The sequence below is a fragment of the Protopterus annectens genome, chromosome 11.part0 (genome assembly GCF_019279795.1).
Source record: "Protopterus annectens isolate FY-2018-M chromosome 11.part0, PAN1.0, whole genome shotgun sequence".
Lineage (NCBI taxonomy): Eukaryota > Metazoa > Chordata > Ceratodontiformes > Protopteridae > Protopterus > Protopterus annectens.
In genome coordinates, this window is record NC_056745.1 from 1,220,733,617 (window position 1) to 1,220,755,578 (window position 21,962).

The 21,962-nt window shown below is 37.6% G+C and overlaps 1 protein-coding gene across 1 annotated transcript in view; it reads right to left on the minus strand.

Moving 5' to 3' along the window:
• The window catches only part of LOC122815802 (carnitine O-palmitoyltransferase 1, muscle isoform-like), a 490,419-nt gene that overhangs the window by 292,506 nt on the left and 175,951 nt on the right, over nt 1–21,962 (minus strand). Inside the window, exon 9 of the mRNA XM_044088600.1 lies at nt 4,947–5,031. Within this exon, the coding sequence (XP_043944535.1) occupies nt 4,947–5,031 (85 nt within the window). The remainder of the gene's footprint in view (nt 1–4,946; nt 5,032–21,962) is intronic.

Genomic DNA, 21,962 nt, shown 5'->3' on the forward strand with positions numbered 1-21,962 from the left:
AACTGCACAAACGGCCAATAAACTACAATTTCTGGGGCAGAAACCACTCCTCCTGTGGTTGATAGTTTACCTAATGCTTACCACTTGAACTGATAAGCTAGAAGGCTTCCCTCCAACGCAGAAAGGCTTGGGGGGCTCAGAAGCTTACAAACAGTCCTGGATACAGCAAATCTGTATCTGGACTAGACTAGTTACAGGAAAGTTGGGAAACAAGCACAAACATGGGCTTTTAAACCAGAAAGTTGAAAGGGATGGAAAAACTGTCCAAACGTCCAATAAACTACAATTTCTGGGACAGAAACCACTCCTCTTCTGGTAGACAGGCTACCTAGTGCTTACCACTCCCACTGATAAGCTAGGAGGCTTCCCTAGAACACAGAAAGGCTTGGGGGGCTCAGACGCTTACAAACAGTCCTGGATACAGCAAATCTGTATCTGGACTAGACTAGTTACAGAAAAGGCAGGAAACAAGCTTAGAACTTTTTTTTACAGAAAAGCAGCTAAAACAGCAGCAAAACAATTCAAATGCAGTGCATGCTAGCACACTTGAGTGTGTAGCAGTATTAAATCAAATACAGTTTAAATAAATGCAATTAAATTAAAAATGGCTAAAAGTGCAGAAAGCAGTAAATTAAGAAAAAAATCAAAATGGAGGTGCTTAGAGTATCTCTTTCCCCTTCCTGATGCTCTTGCAGTCTACAGGACACCAAAACTGAATCCACAGATCTTAAACAAGTGCAAACCCATGCAAACATGGGCTTTTAAACCACAAACTTGAAAGGGATGGAAAAACTGCCCAAATGGCCAATAAACTACAATTCCTGGTCCAGAAACCACTCCTCTTGTGATAAGCTAAAAGGCTTCCCTCCAACATAGAAAGGCTTGGGGAGCTCAGAAGCTTACAAACAGTCCTGGATACAGGAAATCTGTACATGGACTAGACTAGTTACAGGAAGGGTGGAAAACAAGTGCAAACATGGGCTTTTAAACCAGAAAGTTGAAAGAGATGGAAAAACGGCCCAAATGGCCAATAAACTACAATTTCTGGGACAGAAACCACTCCTCTTCTGGTAGATAGGCTATCTAGTGCTTACCACTCCCACTGATAAGCTAGGAGGCTTCCCTAGAACACAGAAAGACTTGGGGGGGGGCTCAGAAGCTTACAAACAGTCCTGGATACAGCAAATCTGTATCTGGACTAGACTAGTTACAGAAAAGGCAGGAAACAAGCTTAGAACTTTTTTTTTTACAGAAAAGCAGCTAAGACAGCAGTAAAACAATTCAAATGCAGTGCACACTAGCACACTTGAGTGTGTAGCAATATTAAAGCAAATACAGTTTAAATAAATGCAGTTAAATTAAAAAAATGGTTAAAAAGTGCAGAAAGTAGTAAATTAGGGAAAAAAATCAAAATGGAGGTGCTTAGAGTATCTCTTTCCCCTTCCTGATGCTCTTGCAGTCTGCAGGACACCAAAACTTAATCCACAGATCTTAAACAAGTGCAAACCCATGCAAACATGGGCTTTTAAACCACAACGTTGAAAGGGATGGAAAAACTGCCCAAATGGCCAATAAACTACAATTCCTGGTCCAGAAACCACTCCTCTTGTGATAAGCTAAAAGGCTTCCCTCCAACATAGAAAGGCTTGGGGAGCTCAGAAGCTTACAAACAGTCCTGGATACAGGAAATCTGTACCTGGACTAGACTAGTTACAGGAAGGGTGGAAAACAAGTGCAAACATGGGCTTTTAAACCAGAAAGTTGAAAGAGATGGAAAAACTGAACAAACAGCCAATAAACTACAATTTCTGGGTCAGAAACCACTCCTCTTGTGGTATATAGACTACCTAGTGCTTACCACTCCCACTGATAAGCTAGAAGGTTTCCCTCCAACACAGAAAGGCTGGGGGGGGGGGGCTCAGTAGCTTACAAACAGTCTTGGATACAGCAAATCTATATCTGGCCTTGACTAGTTACAGGAAAAGTGAGAAACAAGCTTAGAACTTTTTGTTTTGTTTTGTTTTGTTGTTTTGTTTTTACAGAAAAGCAGCTAAAACAGCAGTAAAAACAATTCAAATGCAGTGCAAGCTAGCACACTTGAGTGTGTAGCAGTATTAAAGGAAATACAATTTAAATAAATGCAATTAAGTTAAAAAAGCAACTAAAACAAGTGCAAAAAGCAGTAAATTAGGACAAAATCAAAATGGAGGCACTTAGAGTATCAGAAAACACTGACAGCAGATATATAAATAATTCAGTCAAGCAAAAATGAAAACAGTGCAAAACTCTGAACAGTTAAAAAGTGCCAAAAAATATACTTATCAGCTCTATATTTCCAGATTGTTTGAGAAGCACACTCAGTCAGAACACAAGGAGATTCTAGCAATGGAAGTACAATACAGAAAATACACCTCAGGCAATGACAAACTTTTAAGATGGGCTGGCTCAAGAACCCCCCCACCTGAAACTAGCTTCTGAGCTACCCTGAGAAACAAAGTGCAGACAACAACAAAGGACAGAAACAATACAGGAAATATATAAATAATAAAGCAAATATATAAATACAGCGCAGTGCAAACTGAGTTGCAAAAAGTGTACTTATCAGTTTGGAATATAAAATGGGAAAAGGTTCCAACTCTGTTCACAGTCAGGAAAATTTAGCTCTCTGCTATATCAGCTCTGTATAAATTCACAGAAATGCAGTGCTCTGAATACTTGGTGGACTTAGGGAGAGCAGGGTTTGATGAAGGTTTGTCCACAAAAATCCTAAGTAACTGGCCTGAAGCACAAGTGCTAAAACCAAAACTAAGATGCATAGAATAGCAGACAAATTTAATCAGGCTAGTAACAAGCAGTAATAAGTGCAGAATAAAAGCACTTGAACATTTAAGAGCATACATAACAGCAAACTAAGGTAATAAAGAAGGTAGAAGACAGTTAAAGTAAGAGCAGCTGATTAAAGCAATTTATTTTTTTATTTTTTTAGTGAAGAGAGATGGAATGCAGCACGATTAACAGACTTCAGGGGTTCTCCTTCCCAAATACTCTCTCTGTACACAGTGGATAGAGCTGAAGAGATGGGACTGGTAGGAGTGTCTGAAATCAAAATATGATCTCACTGTACTCAGTTGAGTGAGCAAATGAGATGGACCCAGAAGGAGTGTTCAAACACATATTTACAGGAGGGGCAGGCAATTCCAAAGCCACCAAGATTAATACTACAAGAATGGGGAGGAATGGTGGGAAACTGACTGCAGAGAGACAGAGAGACCACAATATTCAATGAAATAAACAGAAAAATAAAATGCAGTACTATCTGTAACACTGCAAGTTTATACTTAACTCAGCTTGTAATACAATTGATTGCAGGCAGATAGCAATCAGCCAAACAGCTCAGATATTTGAGTTTCCTTTGCAGTGTGAAGCAGTCCCCTTGGATATCTTCCATATAACAAAATCAAATGGGGCAAACACAGAGAAAGCTTGTGATACCTTTGTGACTGCAAACAGGAAGAAAGTTAACAAATGGTCTCAATTTGTGCCAGCTGCTTCAAAAACTTTCCTCAACATTGATTCTAGTGCTTTACTAAACCTCACTACAATTCCACTAGTTTATGACCAGTAGACTGATGTCTTCAACATTTAACTTTAAACACTGATATAACTAGTGTAGTATCCTTGATATAAAGAGAGTTTCTTGTTAGTGAGGATCTCTTTCGATATACCATCTCTGGAGAATTGCACATTGACAGCAGCCTTATCATTAACTTTGTGTAATGGCACTGCTTCTGGAAATTTTGTAACATAGGTTCATAGGTGTGCACTAGGCTAATGACCACTCTGGCTTTTTAACTTTAGCCATGCATCTCAAATCTCTGACAAGTTCTGGTACCCTGGATAAGTGTTTCTTTCTGGTTTTGATTCGGGATCTCTGTCTGAATGTCATTACCTTGCTCTTCCCTCATTCTTACACTGAAATGCTATTCTGTGTCTTTCTTGTCAGGAACAGAAGCCTGCCACATTGCTTCTGGGATTCTACCTCCTTCCATAATTTATATATAGCATTATAACGGACAACATATTTTCTTTTTATTGTTGTTGGTTGGGCACCTCCAAGACTTAGAAATTCATGAAAATAGGTTTGCAGTAATATAACTATGTGCTTAACACATATCTAAAAGGTGTCTGAGATACATTACATACCAAATAAATGACTTGAGGATAGCATTGAAGAAATAGGTAATGTGTCTTTAAGACACAAGTAAACGATATGTGTGTGTCATATGGTAGGACACTGCTGCCTTCTAAAACAGTTGTACATCTTTTTATCTTTTTAATTTATTGCACACTGTTAACAAAACCATCTGTCATTTTAAGGTGGAGACCTAAAGTAACAAATAATTCATGGTTATGAGAATGAAATATTTTTAGGATGTTTGACAAAGATGACAATAAGGTAATGAGGTGAAATTTCATAATGATTTGGATGGGATATATGCAGTGAGAGTAGAAAGACAGTGGGATCCATTAGTCTGAGATAGTACATGCTAGTGTCATACTTCAAGTTGATCAATACACAAAAACAAAAAAATGCAAACAATAAGTTAGTAATTTATAAAACGTATGGCAACAGAGCAGAAGGAAGTAAAAACTGTTTCTTGGTCACGTGACAATAATCAGTACACAGTGAACTAGCAAGGTATGGCTGCAGGAACAGTTGACACACAAATAAAAGAGTGCTTTTATTGGAAGCCACTGCTGAACAGCAAAAGGGGCATAAGATGTTATATAGCTACAAGTAAATGGATATGCAACAGAATGCAATTCAAGTCATAAAAACACTGCATCTGTCTGTACATTACAACAACTAGTCAGCCAGAGGTTTATCAGATTTTAAATGTACATCAATAAAGCTAAGAAGTAGTAGTTCTGAAAAATGTCTGTACCTGTCTCCAGTCCGGGAATGCGGGTAGTATTAAATATTCTCTCCATCTGCGCAGAGCACATAGGAACAAAGCCCATAGCCATCATCTGTCAGTGTAGCAAATGAAAGGATTAATTAAGCATTATATTAATGATTGCACTGCATATTACTTATTTATTTTTGCTTCTAAATCATGTACTTGTTTCTGTCACGACCTTGGCTAAAACAATGAGTAGCTACACTTAAGTTGTAGACATTGTACCAGTAATAGATGGAAATGCATCATGTTAACCAACAGTTCAGCAAAATATTTTCATCCCAAGAATTTGTTTACATCAGTAGCACTGTTGGGTTGAACTTTGGGAATTCTAGACATAAATTAATGATATCATTCAGATATATGCTTTTTATGTAATATTGAATGTTCCTTTAAACGCATGAAATGTTCAAATTGACTATCTCAGAGGGCTGTGTTAATTAATTAATTAATACTAATTACACTATTAAGAAAATGTGTATTTATACTGTGGGAATATGCAGTGTTTCTGTGATCCTTTGAAGGCGAAAGGCCGAGGTACCAGATCCGAAATAAAGAGCTGGTGTTATACTTGGACTTGGATTATGTTTGTGCTTTATTTCTTTTGAACTGTTCGCTGTGTGTGGAGTTGCTGTTGGTCCGAGAACATTACCAGTAAAATGACACAGGCAAGTGGAGCTTCGGGGCAGAACAATGTGCCAGGAGCCTTTAATTTTGCTGATATGGTCAATGAACGTGAAAGAAAATTTGTGAATGTGGATTTATGGAACATTGGTGGGAATAGTCAGATGGATGATCATTTTATTTCCTTGGACAGACTCATGACTAAAGAAATCGCTTTATTTCTCGACACTTGTTTGCTGGAGAAATATATAAATTTGAATTTGACGCCTAGAGGGCTACGCATTGATAAGCTGCCTGCCACTGCTTTTTCCGAGGATGAGCATGACCTGTTAGACGAATGGAAACAAGCGTCACTAGAATGTACTACTAAATGGCTCCGTATTCTTGTGAAACAGAACCAAAGGTTACATGATAAGCTCAAAAATGAAATTATGTACCTACAGGACGAGGTGGTGGAGGAGTCCTGTTTTAAGGTGCAATTCACCAAAATTAAGGAAAAGGTGTCTAAATTAGAAAATGACATCCTACAGCGGAAGAGAAATAAGCTGTTACGTGACCTGAAAGATTATGAAACGGGTGTACTCTTTTCCTGGCAACGTGTAAAAACGCGCAGCAGGTCAAAGGTTAAGAGAAATTCTTCTAGGCAGCGGAGTGTGTCCACATCGTCGGGAGAGCGTGAAAAAAGTACTTTTGGTCCTAAAAACGTTACTTTTGCAGAATTTACTGACAATGGGAATGTTGAGACTGAGGGTACTAGTGGCGGAGTAAACTCTTCCAAAAATGATAGTTCTTTTCAGAACAACAAATCGGGCCGTGGGAGAAACGGCCAAAAGGGAAGGAACCGCCTTAAAGAATAGCAATGTGAGTGGGTCCAATGAACGATCTCTTTGTTTGATTAATTTGTCCGATTTATCCCTTAGTGAGGATATGAAATCAGTATTACTGAAAGGCAGTAAGTTTGTGCCTACTTTTTTTCCTTCACTTGGGGATTTGTATATGGAGTTAAAAAGTTTTTTGAGAAAGTTGTATTTAAAGTATATTTCTCTAATATTAATGACACTAATAACATGGGAAACAGTATTGTTGATGAAAATTATTTTGGAGATGATGCTGACATTGATTTGTTGAATTTGTCTATATATGACTATGAGAACATGGATTGTTGCTCTTCAGATGAAGATGTATCAGGTTTAAATAACAATGATGACTATACTGAAAGTTTCTTTACAGGCTATGGAAAATTAATGTTACCTAAGTTAGCCTCTAATAGTAGATTTATACCAAATATAAAAGTTCCTGTGATTGCCATGTTTTTCAAGATTGTATTTAGGAGTTGACGTTATTAATGAAAAAGTTTAATGACGGTGAAAAACAATACAATCTAGTTAAAATGAATGGAATGCTTTAAAAAGTTTAATAAATGTTAAAAAGGAATTTATTTTTAAAAGTGCAGATAAAGGGGGCAACTGGGTTATTACAAACAAAACTTTTTACTGTGAAATGGTATATGATTTACTTAATAGTGAAGATGAATATAAAAGTCTAGTAAAAAATCCTATAATTGAATTTAATGCTGATCTATTGAACCTGCTGGAAAGAGGGGAACATTTGTTTTTTTTTAGTCATAATGATGTTTGTAAATTATATGTTAAAAACCCATCAACACCTATGTTTTATGTTCTGCCTAAGGTGCATAAAAATTTAACTAAACCCCCTGGCAGGCCAATAGTGTCAGGAATTGGTGCATTTTTGAGTAATGTCAACTTGTTTCTGGATTTTCATCTAAAAAAACATTTAAGTAAAGTTATGGCACATATTTCCAATACTCAAGATTTATTGAATGAACTTTCTCAAATAAAATGGTGTAATGATTACTATTGGGTGACAATTGATGTGAAATCCCTATATACTAACATCAATAGAAAATGGGGACTGGATGCAGTTTTTGAGATGCTAGGTGATGGACCCAGAACAATGTTTTGATTCAATTATTAGAATTTAGCCTTACTCATAATTATTTTTGTTTTAACAATGAATTCTTTTTGCAATTAAAGGGAACGGCTATGGGGGCTGCTTTTGCACCCTCATATGCCATTATTTATATGGGTTATTTTGAGAAACTATTTATTTACCCCAGTTCCTTTTATAAAAAGAATGTTGTTACTTATAAGCGTTATATTGATGATCTTTTTTTAATTTGTAAGGGTGATATTTTGGAATTTTTTGAGTTTTTTGATATACTAAATGGGAATAACCATGGGCTGACTTTTTCCTTTGAATTTAGTAGGGAAGAGATAAATTTTCTGGATATAACGTTATATCAGAATGAAGGAAATATTGGATATAGGCCATTTAGAAAAAATACTTCTGTTAATATGTTCCTACATGCTGAGACCATGCATCCTGGACATCTTGTACGTTCATTATCCTTAGGGGAATTTAAAAGGATCTCTGACCACACAAGTAACCCAAGTGAAAGACATAATGAGTTAAATAAGGTTGAGTTAAGGCTAATTGAGAGAGGCTATAATATGGATCATTTGAGAATGATTAAGAATAAATTTCTGGGGGTCATTGATAGTGAACATCGGAAAATTAATAAAAGTTTGGTTAACATTGATTGTGATAGCTATAAGAAGATCACTAATGGGATGGGGGAAGAAAAGTTATTTTATGTGACTAAGTTCTCTCCTCTATCGGATCAAGTTGAAAAATTGATAAGAAAATACTGGCATCTCATTAAGGAAGATGAAAATATAGGTCATCTTTTTCCTAAACATGTAACCTTCTCTTACAAGAGGGGGAAAAATTTAAAAGAATTATTAAATTTCAATTGTGTGAAAGGAGATGACATTTTAGATCTTCCCGTAGGTACACATCCCTGTGGTCACTGTAGCATCTGTGCAAAGGTTATAAACCTAAGTAAAATCAATGGAATATCTTTTTCACCTAGATTTTACTTTAACTGTAGGTCAGTGGGAGTTGTATATATATTGGGATGTTCATGTAAAAATGTATGGTACATAGGGCAGACTAAAAGAATGGTTCGAGTTCGTATACTTGAACATCTAAGGGACATAAAAAATAAAAGTGAATTTAGTCCTGTGGCTAAACATTTTGTGGATCATCATGGTGGTTGCTCTAATAGCCTAAGATTTTGTATCTTAGGAAAGCCATTTTATTTTGAAGGTGGGGAAAAGTTCATTCAAAAATTATTAGAATTAGAAACCAAAATGATTCTCAAATATAACACTTTAAAACCTGGTGGATTAAATTTGGAATTAAGTATTTAAATGTTGTAATGAATAAATGTTTAGGGTGTCTGTAATATTGAAATATATAATTATTTGTAGGAATCTAATTAGTAATTTATTTATAACTAATTTATAAATAATGCAAGCAAGATGTATTGCTGGTACTGACTATTTCTATCTTTAAATATACATAAGTGGATATTCTTAAGTAAAATTGAATGGTAATTTTACTTGGAAATCTTTAAAATTGCTGCTTTTTAAACTGCTGCTTTTTATGTAATATTGAATGTTCCTTTAAACGCATGAAATGTTCAAATTGACTATCTCAGAGGGCTGTGCTAATTAATTAATTAACATTAATTACACTATTAAGAAAATGTGTATTTATACTATGAGAATATGCAGTGTTTCTGTGATCCTTTGAAGGCGAAAGGCCGAGGTACCAGATCCGAAATAAAGAGCTGGTGTTATACTTGGACTTGGATTATGTTTGTGCTTTATTTCTTTTGAACTGTTCGCTATGTGTGGAGTTGCTGTTGGTCCGAGAACATTACCAGTAAAATGACACAGGCAAGTGGAGCTTCGGGGCAGAACAATGTGCCAGGAGCCTTTAATTTTGCTGATATGGTCAATGAACGTGAAAGAAAATTTGTGAATGTGGATTTATGGAACATTGGTGGGAATAGTCAGATGGATGATCGTTTTATTTCCTTGGACAGACTCATGACTAAAGAAATTGCTTTATTTCTCGACACTTGTTTGCTGGAGAAATATATAAATTTGAATTTGACGCCTAGAGGGCTACGCATTGATAAGCTGCCTGCCACTGCTTTTTCCGAGGATGAGCATGACCTGTTAGACGAATGGAAACAAGCGTCACTAGAATGTACTACTAAATGGCTCCGTATTCTTGTGAAACAGAACCAAAGGTTACATGATAAGCTCAAAAATGAAATTATGTACCTACAGGACGAGGTGGTGGAGGAGTCCTGTTTTAAGGTGCAATTCACCAAAATTAAGGAAAAGGTGTCTAAATTAGAAAATGACATCCTACAGCGGAAGAGAAATAAGCTGTTACATGACCTGAAAGATTACGAAACGGGTGTACTCTTTTCCTGGCAATGTGAAAAAACGCGCAGCAGGTCAAAGGTTAGGAGAAATTCTTCTAGGCAGCGGAGTGTGTCCACATCGTCGGGAGAGCGTGGAAAAAGTACTTTTGGTCCTAAAAACGTTACTTTTGCAGAATTTACTGACAATGGGAATGTTGAGACTGAGGGTACTAGTGGCGGAGTAAACTCTTCCAAAAATGATAGTTCTTTTCAGAACAACAAATCGGGCCGTGGGAGAAACGGCCGAAAGGGAAGGAACCGCATTAAAGAATAGCAATGTGAGTGTGTCCAATGAACGATCTCTTTGTTTGATTAATTTGTCCGATTTATCCCTTAGTGAGGATATGAAATCAGTATTACTGAAAGGCAGTAAGTTTGTGCCTACCTTTTTTCCTTCACTTGGGGATTTGTATATGGAGTTAAAAAGTTTTTTGAGAAAGTTGTATTTAAAGTATATTTCTCTAATATTAATGACACTAATAACATGGGAAACAGTATTGTTGATGAAAATTATTTTGGAGATGATGCTGACATTGATTTGTTGAATTTGTCTATATATGACTATGAGAACATGGATTGTTGCTCTTCAGATGAAGATGTATCAGGTTTAAATAACAATGATGACTATACTGAAAGTTTCTTTACAGGCTATGGAAAATTAATGTTACCTAAGTTAGCCTCTAATAGTAGATTTATACCAAATATAAAAGTTCCTGTGATTGCCATGTTTTTCAAGATTGTATTTAGGGAGTTGACGTTATTAATGAAAAAGTTTAATGACGGTGAAAAACAATACAATCTAGTTAAAAATGAATGGAATGCTTTAAAAAGTTTAATAAATGTTAAAAAGGAATTTATTTTTAAAAGTGCAGATAAAGGGGGCAACTGGGTTATTACAAACAAAACTTTTTACTGTGAAATGGTATATGATTTACTTAATAGTGAAGATGAATATAAAAGTCTAGTAAAAAATCCTATAATTGAATTTAATGCTGATCTATTGAACCTGCTGGAAAGAGGGGAACATTTGTTTTTTTTTAGTCATAATGATGTTTGTAAATTATATGTTAAAAACCCATCAACACCTATGTTTTATGTTCTGCCTAAGGTGCATAAAAATTTAACTAAACCCCCTGGCAGGCCAATAGTGTCAGGAATTGGTGCATTTTTGAGTAATGTCAACTTGTTTCTGGATTTTCATCTAAAAAAACATTTAAGTAAAGTTATGGCACATATTTCCAATACTCAAGATTTATTGAATGAACTTTCTCAAATAAAATGGTGTAATGATTACTATTGGGTGACAATTGATGTGAAATCCCTATATACTAACATCAATAGAAAATGGGGACTGGATGCAGTTTTTGAGATGCTAGGTGATGGACCCAGAACAATGTTTTTGATTCAATTATTAGAATTTAGCCTTACTCATAATTATTTTTGTTTTAACAATGAATTCTTTTTGCAATTAAAGGGAACGGCTATGGGGGCTGCTTTTACACCCTCATATGCCATTATTTATATGGGTTATTTTGAGAAACTATTTATTTACCCCAGTTCCTTTTATAAAAAGAATGTTGTTACTTATAAGCGTTATATTGATGATCTTTTTTTAATTTGTAAGGGTGATATTTTGGAATTTTTTGAGTTTTTTGATATACTAAATGGGAATAACCATGGGCTGACTTTTTCCTTTGAATTTAGTAGGGAAGAGATAAATTTTCTGGATATAACGTTATATCAGAATGAAGGAAATATTGGATATAGGCCATTTAGAAAAAATACTTCTGTTAATATGTTCCTACATGCTGAGACCATGCATCCTGGACATCTTGTGCGTTCATTATCCTTAGGGGAATTTAAAAGGATCTCTGACCACACAAGTAACCCAAGTGAAAGACATTATGAGTTAAATAAGGTTGAGTTAAGGCTAATTGAGAGAGGCTATAATATGGATCATTTGAGAATGATTAAGAATAAATTTCTGGGGGTCATTGATAGTGAACATCGGAAAATTAATAAAAGTTTGGTTAACATTGATTGTGATAGTTATAAGAAGATCACTAATGGGATGGGGGAAGAAAAGTTATTTTATGTGACTAAGTTCTCTCCTCTATCGGATCAAGTTGAAAAATTGATAAGAAAATACTGGCATCTCATTAAGGAAGATGAAAATATAGGTCATCTTTTTCCTAAACATGTAACCTTCTCTTACAAGAGGGGGAAAAATTTAAAAGAATTATTAAATTTCAATTGTGTGAAAGGAGATGACATTTTAGATCTTCCCGTAGGTACACATCCCTGTGGTCACTGTAGCATCTGTGCAAAGGTTATAAACCTAAGTAAAATCAATGGAATATCTTTTTCACCTAGATTTTACTTTAACTGTAGGTCAGTGGGAGTTGTATATATATTGGGATGTTCATGTAACATAGTAAGATACATGGGTCAGACTAAAAGAATGGTTCGAGTTCGTATACTTGAACATCTAAGGGACATAAAAAATAAAAGTGAATTTAGTCCTGTGGCTAAACATTTTGTGGATCGTCATGGTGGTTGCTCTAATAGCCTAAGATTTTGTATCTTAGGAAAGCCATTTTATTTTGAAGGTGGGGAAAAGTTCATTCAAAAATTATTAGAATTAGAAACCAAAATGATTCTCAAATATAACACTTTAAAACCTGGTGGATTAAATTTGGAATTAAGTATTTAAATGTTGTAATGAATAAATGTTTAGGGTGTTTGTAATATTGAAATATATAATTATTTGTAGGAATCTAATTAGTAATTTATTTATAACTAATTTATAAATAATGCAAGCAAGATGTATTGCTGGTACTGACTATTTCTATCTTTAAATATACATAAGTGGATATTCTTAAGTAAAATTGAATGGTAATTTTACTTGGAAATCTTTAAAATTGCTGCTTTTTAAACTGCTGCTTTTTATGTAATATTGAATGTTCCTTTAAACGCATGAAATGTTCAAATTGACTATCTCAGAGGGCTGTGTTAATTAATTAATTAATACTAATTACACTATTAAGAAAATGTGTATTTATACTGTGGGAATATGCAGTGTTTCTGTGATCCTTTGAAGGCGAAAGGCCGAGGTACCAGATCCGAAATAAAGAGCTGGTGTTATACTTGGACTTGGATTATGTTTGTGCTTTATTTTAAACAAAAATTATAACCTGGTAACTTCAGAAACATTAGGTGAACTTATTCACAGACAAAGTTATTTAAACTAAATAAAACAAAGAAAGTTCATTAAGGACTAAAATACATCTAAAAAACATTGAAATAAAATAAAAAATGACAATGTCTGGCTCAGAAGACTATTTTTTTAGCAGCTTCCCTAAGAGTTTTTAGCTCTTACACTTAAGACTTTTTCAGTATGAAGACTTAACTGTTAAAGATAAAATATTTATTAAAGCTTTTATTAATAAAATAGTCTTCTGAGTCTGGCATTATTGTTTGTTGTTTTTGTTTCATTTAAAAGTCTACATCATCTACGTGTCTACATCCAGTGCACACGTTTCTTTTCCAGGGCAACCTGAGGACACTGGTTTAAAGACATGCTCAGAGTGACAGGGTAGGTAAATGGAAACAGCAGGAGTCACACCCAGTACTACAGCATGACATTCATTAATAGCTCATAGCCTTAAGCATCTGTACTAAAGTCACATAAAATGAATCAGGAAACATATGTTTCAGTCAGCAAATGGAAAATGTATTATCATTTAAGAAAATCTTAGTCTGAGAAATAACAGTGGACTAGTTTAGGTGCTGCCCAAGAACACCACTATTGCAAAGAGTTCCTGATTCTAATGCTGAGACTCATACGTGCAAGCCAAAGAAAAGGAAAAAAGTCTGAAAACATAGGAGAACAGCAAATATGAAACATCCCTGTTCTCCATTAATGTTGTTTTTTTGCAGGGGGCAAGCTCCCCACATCCCCTGAGTTTAGATATACAAACTCTGAAGTCACCATATCTCAGAGAAAATTGAATATTCTCAGAAACAGCAATCTTAGACTTATGATAAGTTTCCCTACTGCACCTCTTCAATATGGGGCAAGCCCCCTACACCCCTTAAATTTATATATACCAACTATGAGATCACTATACCTCTAAGGAAAGGGAATATTTTGAGAAATTGCAATCTTAGACTCAGCATACATAAGTCTGCATTTTGGTCATTCAGTCTCACTATTTGCACTAACGAGTCTCTGAATATCAAACTGTTACCACTGCAAACACCATAAAGTGTGGGAGATTTGAAACATAACAGAGAAAAGTAGGATTGGCTTGGCATTAGAATAGAAAGGAAGGTAGTCATATCTCTGTCCTAAGTTAGAGGGTAAGCTATTTATCCCCTGTGATAGATGCTCTGCTTTTGAATATTTCTCGCTCTGCCTTAGACGGGTCCTTTGTACCTTCAGGGATATCTAAACATTATTATTTGAATCATGATATCAACCCAGATAAAATCTCCTGAATTTCATTCTTTTCTCAGGACTGAAACATATTACAGTTGATAAGAGGTCTGTATGCAAGGCTTACAATGAAACAAACCAAAGTTCAACATGAGCCCAGCCCAGTAGGTGAAGTAGTAGGCATTGATGGATACTTCATTTTGCTATCCAGAAAACATGACTGGTGTGGCTTTGCTGAGTCTAGAAAATGTTGTAGTTCATGTGCTAAAACCTAGCAAAAAGTTGGAGTCCACAGTTTGCACTTGGACAGTGGGATCTATTTCCTTACAACTAATCTAGCTTCATGGAAAAGTCACATCGACTGAGTACTAAGTTCATTTTTGCTTTAATACCTTTGTAAAGTATACTTTATATGGATTTTAAATACATTTTGTGTGTGTGTGTGTGTGTGTGTGTGTGTGTGTGTGTGTGTGTGTGTGTGTGTGCGTGTGCGTGTGCGTGTGCGTGTGCGTGTGTGTGTGTGTGTGTGTGTGTGTGTGTGTGTGTGTGTGTGTGTGTGAGTGCATGTCTACCCAGATACTGAGGTGCTTAATGCATTGAAAGTCTCAATGGCAGTTACATACTCCTCAGAGGTGACCTCTGTCTGACATACCAGGCGATCTCAGATCCTGGCTTGATGGGACTGCTGCATATCCGCAAGTCAAGCTCCACTCAAGTAACCCACACACACGGCCTCAACCTGGTCTGTGACATCAATAGGACTTGCTCGCGGGACAGATTTGTGTCCCAGAGACTCCACCATCTATGGAATAAACTCCCTCTCCACATCAAGCAGAGTACCTCTTTACCCCTTTTTAAGTGCAATCTGGATAACTGGATGGGAAATAAAAAAATACATCCCTGGGATTCCACCCGTGTCCCTGCTGGACAGGGGCATCGGATGCTGATTTGTCTATGCATGGGCTGAACTCTTGGCTATGTTTATAAGGGCCTCAGGGCCAATAGCCTAGTAACTTCCTATGATCCTATGATCCTATGCAAAAGGAGACTCCAGTTGGATAGACATGGGTGTGGTAGGTTTATAAATTCACAGGTTCATAGATAAGTACTAGGCTAGCTGTCCTTGTGAGCCATTTTAAGCCTAGCCACTTTTCATTTTTGTGCTCAAAACAATCTATCCCATTTGGTTATAGAATGGTCTTACCCATCCCATGGTCAATAATTATATATTATCCCTAATGACAATAACTGGGATCATGCCATAAATAATTTATGAACCAAAGAAAATACCTTTGGTCTTGGCAAACAATGTAAAATAAAATGCAACACACAGTCAAATTTTTTGGGTGAAATAAATTCCACATTTTACCTATGTCACTTTGGAATGTGAGAACAAGAGAAACAGAAAAAACAAACTTGTCAGTGTATAGAAATGCTGCACTATCAGATAACTCTCAAGTAAGTTTTCCAATAAAAAGCTGCAGAACATGCCATAAATAATTTATGAACCAAAGAAAATACCTTTGGTCTTAGCAAACAAATGTAAAATAAAATGCAACACAGAGTCAAATGGGAACAAGAGAAACAGAAAAAACAAACTTGTCAGTGTATGGAAATGCCGCACTATCAGATAACTCTCAAGTAAATCCAAAACACCAGCAAACAAAATAAAATAAAAAACACACAATCACCAGCACTTCACCGCTTCACCAGTATTTCTTCTTTATTCAAATAGCAATCTGGTACCGCGGCCTTTCACCTTCATGGATCCATGAAGGCGAAAGGCCGAAGTACCAGATCGCTATTTGGGACGATAATTCCCAGGGTCTGTAGTCACTCTCCCTTTATGGAGAGGGATGACTGTAGCAGTGCACCATTCTGTAGGGACAAAGCCTGAGGTGAGGCTGTGATTGAACAGAGCACAGATGTGTGGTGCCAGTTCACTTTGTAGTTCATGTAGAAAACAGCCAGAGATATTGTTGGGTCCCATGGAAGCTGTATTCTTAGCCTTGGACAACGTAGCTTTAACCTGTGCTGCAGTAATCCTGGGTGTCTGACATTCTGTATTGTGATTGGTCCTTTGGGGGGGGGGGTAAATTTGGCACTGAATCTGTCAGCCAGTATGTTGACAATATCTGTTGGCTCAGTATAGGAGGTACCATTGGGCAGTAACTCAGAGCAAATATGGGTATTGCCATGGAGATTCTTGATATAACTGTAGAAATGTTTGTGATTGTTTTTAGTGTCTGCCGCAATTCTGCCTTCATAGCTAGCTTTAGAGGTTTTGATGAGGGATCTCAACTTTTTGTTGAGGCTAATAAGGGAGTTGTTCCAGCCTTGGGACTTCACCTTTTTCTGCAACAGTTTCTTCCTTCTATTGTAGAGTTTGTAAATGGCAGGGGATCACCAGATTGGCATCCTTTTTTTTGGAGGAGAGCGTCTTGGTTCTGTTGTGTATGGCTAGTTCCATGCATTTATGTATGTGTTTGTACAGTGCATTGGTGTATGATTTGGTGGCCATGCACCTTTTTGCCATTTGCATTGGTGACGTGAAGTCAGCCAACTCTGTTTTTAGGAGCCCAAGGTCAGCTTTGGAGATGTTTTTCATGGTGGTTATCTTTGCTGGTGGTGTAGGTGAGATGTGGATTTCCATGGTAATTAGTTTGTGGTCGGATCTAACCAGAAAGGAATTGACTATTGGTGTTGAACAATGGTTGCCCATGTTAGTAATAACCAGATCAAGGATTTTGCTTCCTCTAGTGGGGGTAAAAATGAGCTGGTCCAGTGCATTGGAATTAATGAATTCCAGGAAGCATTGGGCAAGTGTATTGGTGCATGAGTAGTTTTCCCGGTTGATGGAGGGGTAGATGAAGTCACCCAGTATGAGAGTGTTGGGTTGGACCCTAATAGTTTCCAGGGTGCTTAGGAACATGGAATGAGATCCTTGGAACATGGTTGAGGACCTATAGCAGGCTACAACCTGAATCGCCGTCTTATCCACTGTTAGTTGTACCTGAGGTATCTCCGATGCATTATGCTAGGCTACTAGTCTGGAACTGTGCATATCCTTTATGAATATGGAGACGCCACCGCCTTTGGAGCTTTGATCCATCTTCTGGGGCCGAAAGGTGTGGAATGAGTTATAGCCTGATAGCTCAGGGGTGCTTTCTGCTGCTTTAAACCAGGTCTCTGTTAAAGCACAAATGCTGATGTTCTCCATTTTGAGGAGTGCTTCAAACGAGTGCATCTTGAGATTTAGACTTCTAGCATTGAGCAGCATGACCCTCAGATTGCACTTATTTATAGCTGTTATGGTGGTAATTTGGTCTTTGGACCACTGCCTAAAAAAGGCACTATTGGGGTGGCAAGAGCTTTAGCCAGTATCTGGAAACCTAGGGTTGACAGATGCAGGGCATCTCTGGCAAAGCATCGAGGTCTGTCAGTCATGTTATCTCAAGCAGACAGATACTGGATCCCTTTAGAACGACAATCATTTTCTGCTTGTACTGCAGTATCATTCTGGGTGACGGTAGGATGCTGCTCAGGGCTAGGGTCATATTTGCCTGGGCCTCATAATCTGGGAGCTCCTCCATGTCTGTTTTCATTTAGTCTGTGGTGGTACATCTCAGGTCATTCACACCCACATGGACAATGACAGAGTCATATTTGTACTTGTTGTGGAGTGACCTGAGTGCGTGTGTTATGTGTTGGATCCTGGCACCTGACAGACAGCTGACTGTTACCTTTTTCTTATTCAGCCTAGTAAGTGGGACATCAGTGTGCCTCACTATTGAGTCACCTATGATTAGTGTATTGGGCAAGGTGTTTTGCCTTAGGGGCTAAGGTTGAGAGGCACACTGTGTAGGTGAGCTATGTGTCTTGCGATTTGTGCTGTGTTGTGGTGTTCAAGTGCATTTCTGATTTGGAGGTCTTTACTGTTTGGGTAGATTTCTATTGACAGCCTCCGCAAAGGTGGGTGTGTGGTTTGTGCTTTTATGTGAGAGCTGTGATGGTGGGTGCTCTGGAGGGCTATGTGTTCCATGTAGTGTGGTGTAGGTGATGATCTTCTCCTCTTGAACAGCTATTCCAGTCTTGGCTGGAGAGTGCATGGCTTCAGTTTGGATATATAAGTGCATCTCTCACAAGTCTGAGTGTTGGGAGGTAAGAGGAGAGGGTTATCTGTGTACATGAGGCAGTTGCTACACTGTCTCAGAATGCTCAGGTTCACCAAGTTAATAGGAGAAAGCACAGGGAACTGACCTTTAGACATGCCAGGAGGGATGGTCATTATTAATAAGTACCGGAGCTGTTTCCTTATAGGGCGTTTAATGCTGTTAGCCCTTATATGTGCTACAATAATTGCTACAAGAAACCAGATGAAGTGCTAGGCGAATAGGATAGTTAAATGCAAGAGAGAAGAGAACTTGCAAGATCTAAGGGAAAAATTGAAGAGCAGACTATCTGGCACCGGTAATAGTTTACCGTAGCTTAGTGGCACTGCACGGCATGCAAACCCATGCAAACACGGGCTTTTAAAGCAAAATTTTGAAAGTGAGCTAGAAACCACTCCTCTTGTGGTAGATAGGCTACCTAGTGCTTACCACTCCCACTGATAAGCTGAGAGGCTTCCCTCTAACACAGAAAGGTCTGGGGAACTCAGAAACTACAATACAGTCCTCAATACAGCAAATCTGCATCTGGGCTACTCTAGTAACAGAAAAGGCGGTAAAACAAGCTAAAACTTTTGAACTTTGAAAAATCAAATGATTGATTTTTCCTGGTGACTGCTTATGTGATAAGTTGTCAGAATATTCATGAGTCACATATTTTTGTCTACTATAAAGTGAATACTATTATTATTCTTTTTTAACTTCATCTTACATCTTCCTTTGGAATATGTATTATCCAAAGGAAGTGAGACATGTTGAGCACTGAAGGCTCTTTAAGCTAAACTTTTAAGCTTCATGAAGTCATGGGTTGACTTATCCCTCTCACTGGTTTCCAGAAACCTGCTATCTCTGGCAGTGTTTATAATTATGTTAAACTACAAAATTACAATTTGTCTACCTATACTATTCACCTTTACTGGGTGTTCACTTTTCTCCACAAGAACTAATACCAGTTTCTGATTACAAGTTTTTTTAGATGCAAACTATATGTCTACATAAAAGAAAGCTATAACTGTAACTATAATCTGGATAAAAGACAACACACTTCAAACAGCAACATGAGTAATAATTCTTCCCATCTAAAATAGATTCTGCACATCAAACTGATGAATCCAGTTACGTAAATATGTACATAAAGCTTTCAATGCATCTGCTATACAACTATCCTGCTGACCTTTTGTCCTCTTTCTCTTGTCCTTCTTTTTCTCCTTAGCCTCTAACTTCCCCACACTTATTTCTCAGGATATACTCCTACAATTCTTACAACCTCTCTCTCTCTCTTTACTAGGAATACCCTCGGATTCTTTCTCTACTTGTCTACAGTAGTCTTCACCCACTGCAACAATGTCTTAAGTTTGCTACGAACAAGTGTTTGTTCACTTAAAATGCTGCATGTGTAAATTCCACATTCCACGTGTTCTTCTATCTCTCCATTTAAAAGGGGAACAAGTTTTGCCACAAGATGGAACACATAGTATATAGTGTGAAAGTGAACACTCTAGTGTATAATCGTTCTCTCTATTGGACTTAGGTTGCTTATTTCATCTCAGTTATCGGCTTTTGATATTCTATTTTTCATTTAGGTTACTTATTTACACTCTAATACAATTGTTTCGGACTTTGTACTTCAATGTATTTCATGTATTTTGTATTATATATATTGCTTTGTTTTGTGCTTTAGCACCCAAGTCATGGCTGAAAAGGGTCAATTCTCCAGCTCATCCACTGAGTTAACAAACACAGACACATAAAGAAATAAAAATAGGCATCTGTGCATTCATGATTGTGCTCATCTACTACTGGTTTATTGGATACAGTAGGCTCTGAACAGCGACATTCTGGGTATTAATGACAGAAAGCACGCTTATAGAGAGACTAGTGCATGCCGGTTTATTTTTGAGTGGTCGATAACTTACTTATCAACTTTTGTCACCCTGATCTTGCTTCCCCAACCTGCCTTTTTCTGACAGTTAAACTTTGAAGTTACAGATAGCTCACCTACACTGTTCCCTTTTACAAGGTGTCTAGCTTATTCCACAGCTGTGCAACTGTAGATTAAATATTTGTAAATACATAGGTTCATAGGTTCATACTATGCTATCTGCCCTAGGGCATTTATAAGCCTAGCCAGAGTGTGTTTGGCTTTCGCCACCCATTTTAAATTAATTTTGTTATGCCCTTTTTCGAGGTTAGTATACTGTGCCTCTGTCTAACAGTGACACAGAAGTGATACCCGGGGTAAACCTATGATCTCCCACCCACTCATCAAGATTCCTCTTGAAGAGAGTCAATGACGGACTCTGCCTAACATGGACTGGGATTTTATTCCAGAGTGAAGGGAGCCTCTGGGTTATGAGTCTGTCCCTCCAGCATGTCCTATTTATTTCAGTGCTGAGGTTCAAGTCTCTCGAGTGCATGGCTCGATGGGATTTGGATTTTCTGAGGTGCAGCATGTCCATTAATTCCGGGTTGGACATGGCTTTATACGTCAGGCACAGATCGCCTCTGAGCAGGCGGTATGCCACTGAGTAGAGCTGGAGTTTCTTTAACCGGGCAGCATATGGCATCTGTTTGAGCCCTTTGATCCTCTTGGTGAGGTACTTTTGGGGTCTTTCCAGTTGTTGCAGGTGTCTGGTAAGGTACATCCCAAAAGGGGCATTGTACTCAATTATGGGCCTGATGAGGGATGAGTAAAGAGGCACGATGACCTCCCCTGATCTAGATGTGAATCCCTTCATGATTAGGTGGGCTATATAAAATGTTTTTCTAACCACTTTGGCCACGTGGTTGTCAAATGAGAGATTTACATCAACTTGGGTCCCCAGGTCCCTAATTACTTCTTCTGTACTTAATGGATTACCACCTATGTGGTAATTTGTGGGCACTTTGTTTGTGCCAAAGGGGATGACTATACACTTTTTGGCGTTTAGCTTGAGGCCATGGCTCTGGCACCAGTTGTCTGTTTCTATGAGGCCCTTTTGGAGGATGCTTGTGTCGGCTGGAGAGTCGATTATGGCACCCAGTTTGAAGTCACCTGCGAACTTGTTCAGCCACAGTCCTTCCGTGTTCCCCTGTACCTCTGAGAAATATATACCGAACAAGAGAGGTCCCAGGACTGAGCCTTGTGGGACGCCACTTGTAACTGGTTTGGAGTATGACATGGTTCCAGCAATTCTAACCATGTGGGGACTGTCCTTGAGCCAGTTTGCAACCCATCTAGTGACATAGGGGTTTATATTTAAGCTGGTGAGCTTATCTATAATGCCCGAGTGGGGTATTGTATCGAAAGCTTTTGCGAGGTCCAGGTAGGCTGTGTGGACCACCTACCCCTTGTCAATGGCCTTGATGACTGTTTCAAAGAAATCGACCAGGTTTAAGAGGCAGGATCTGCCCTTAACAAAGCCGAA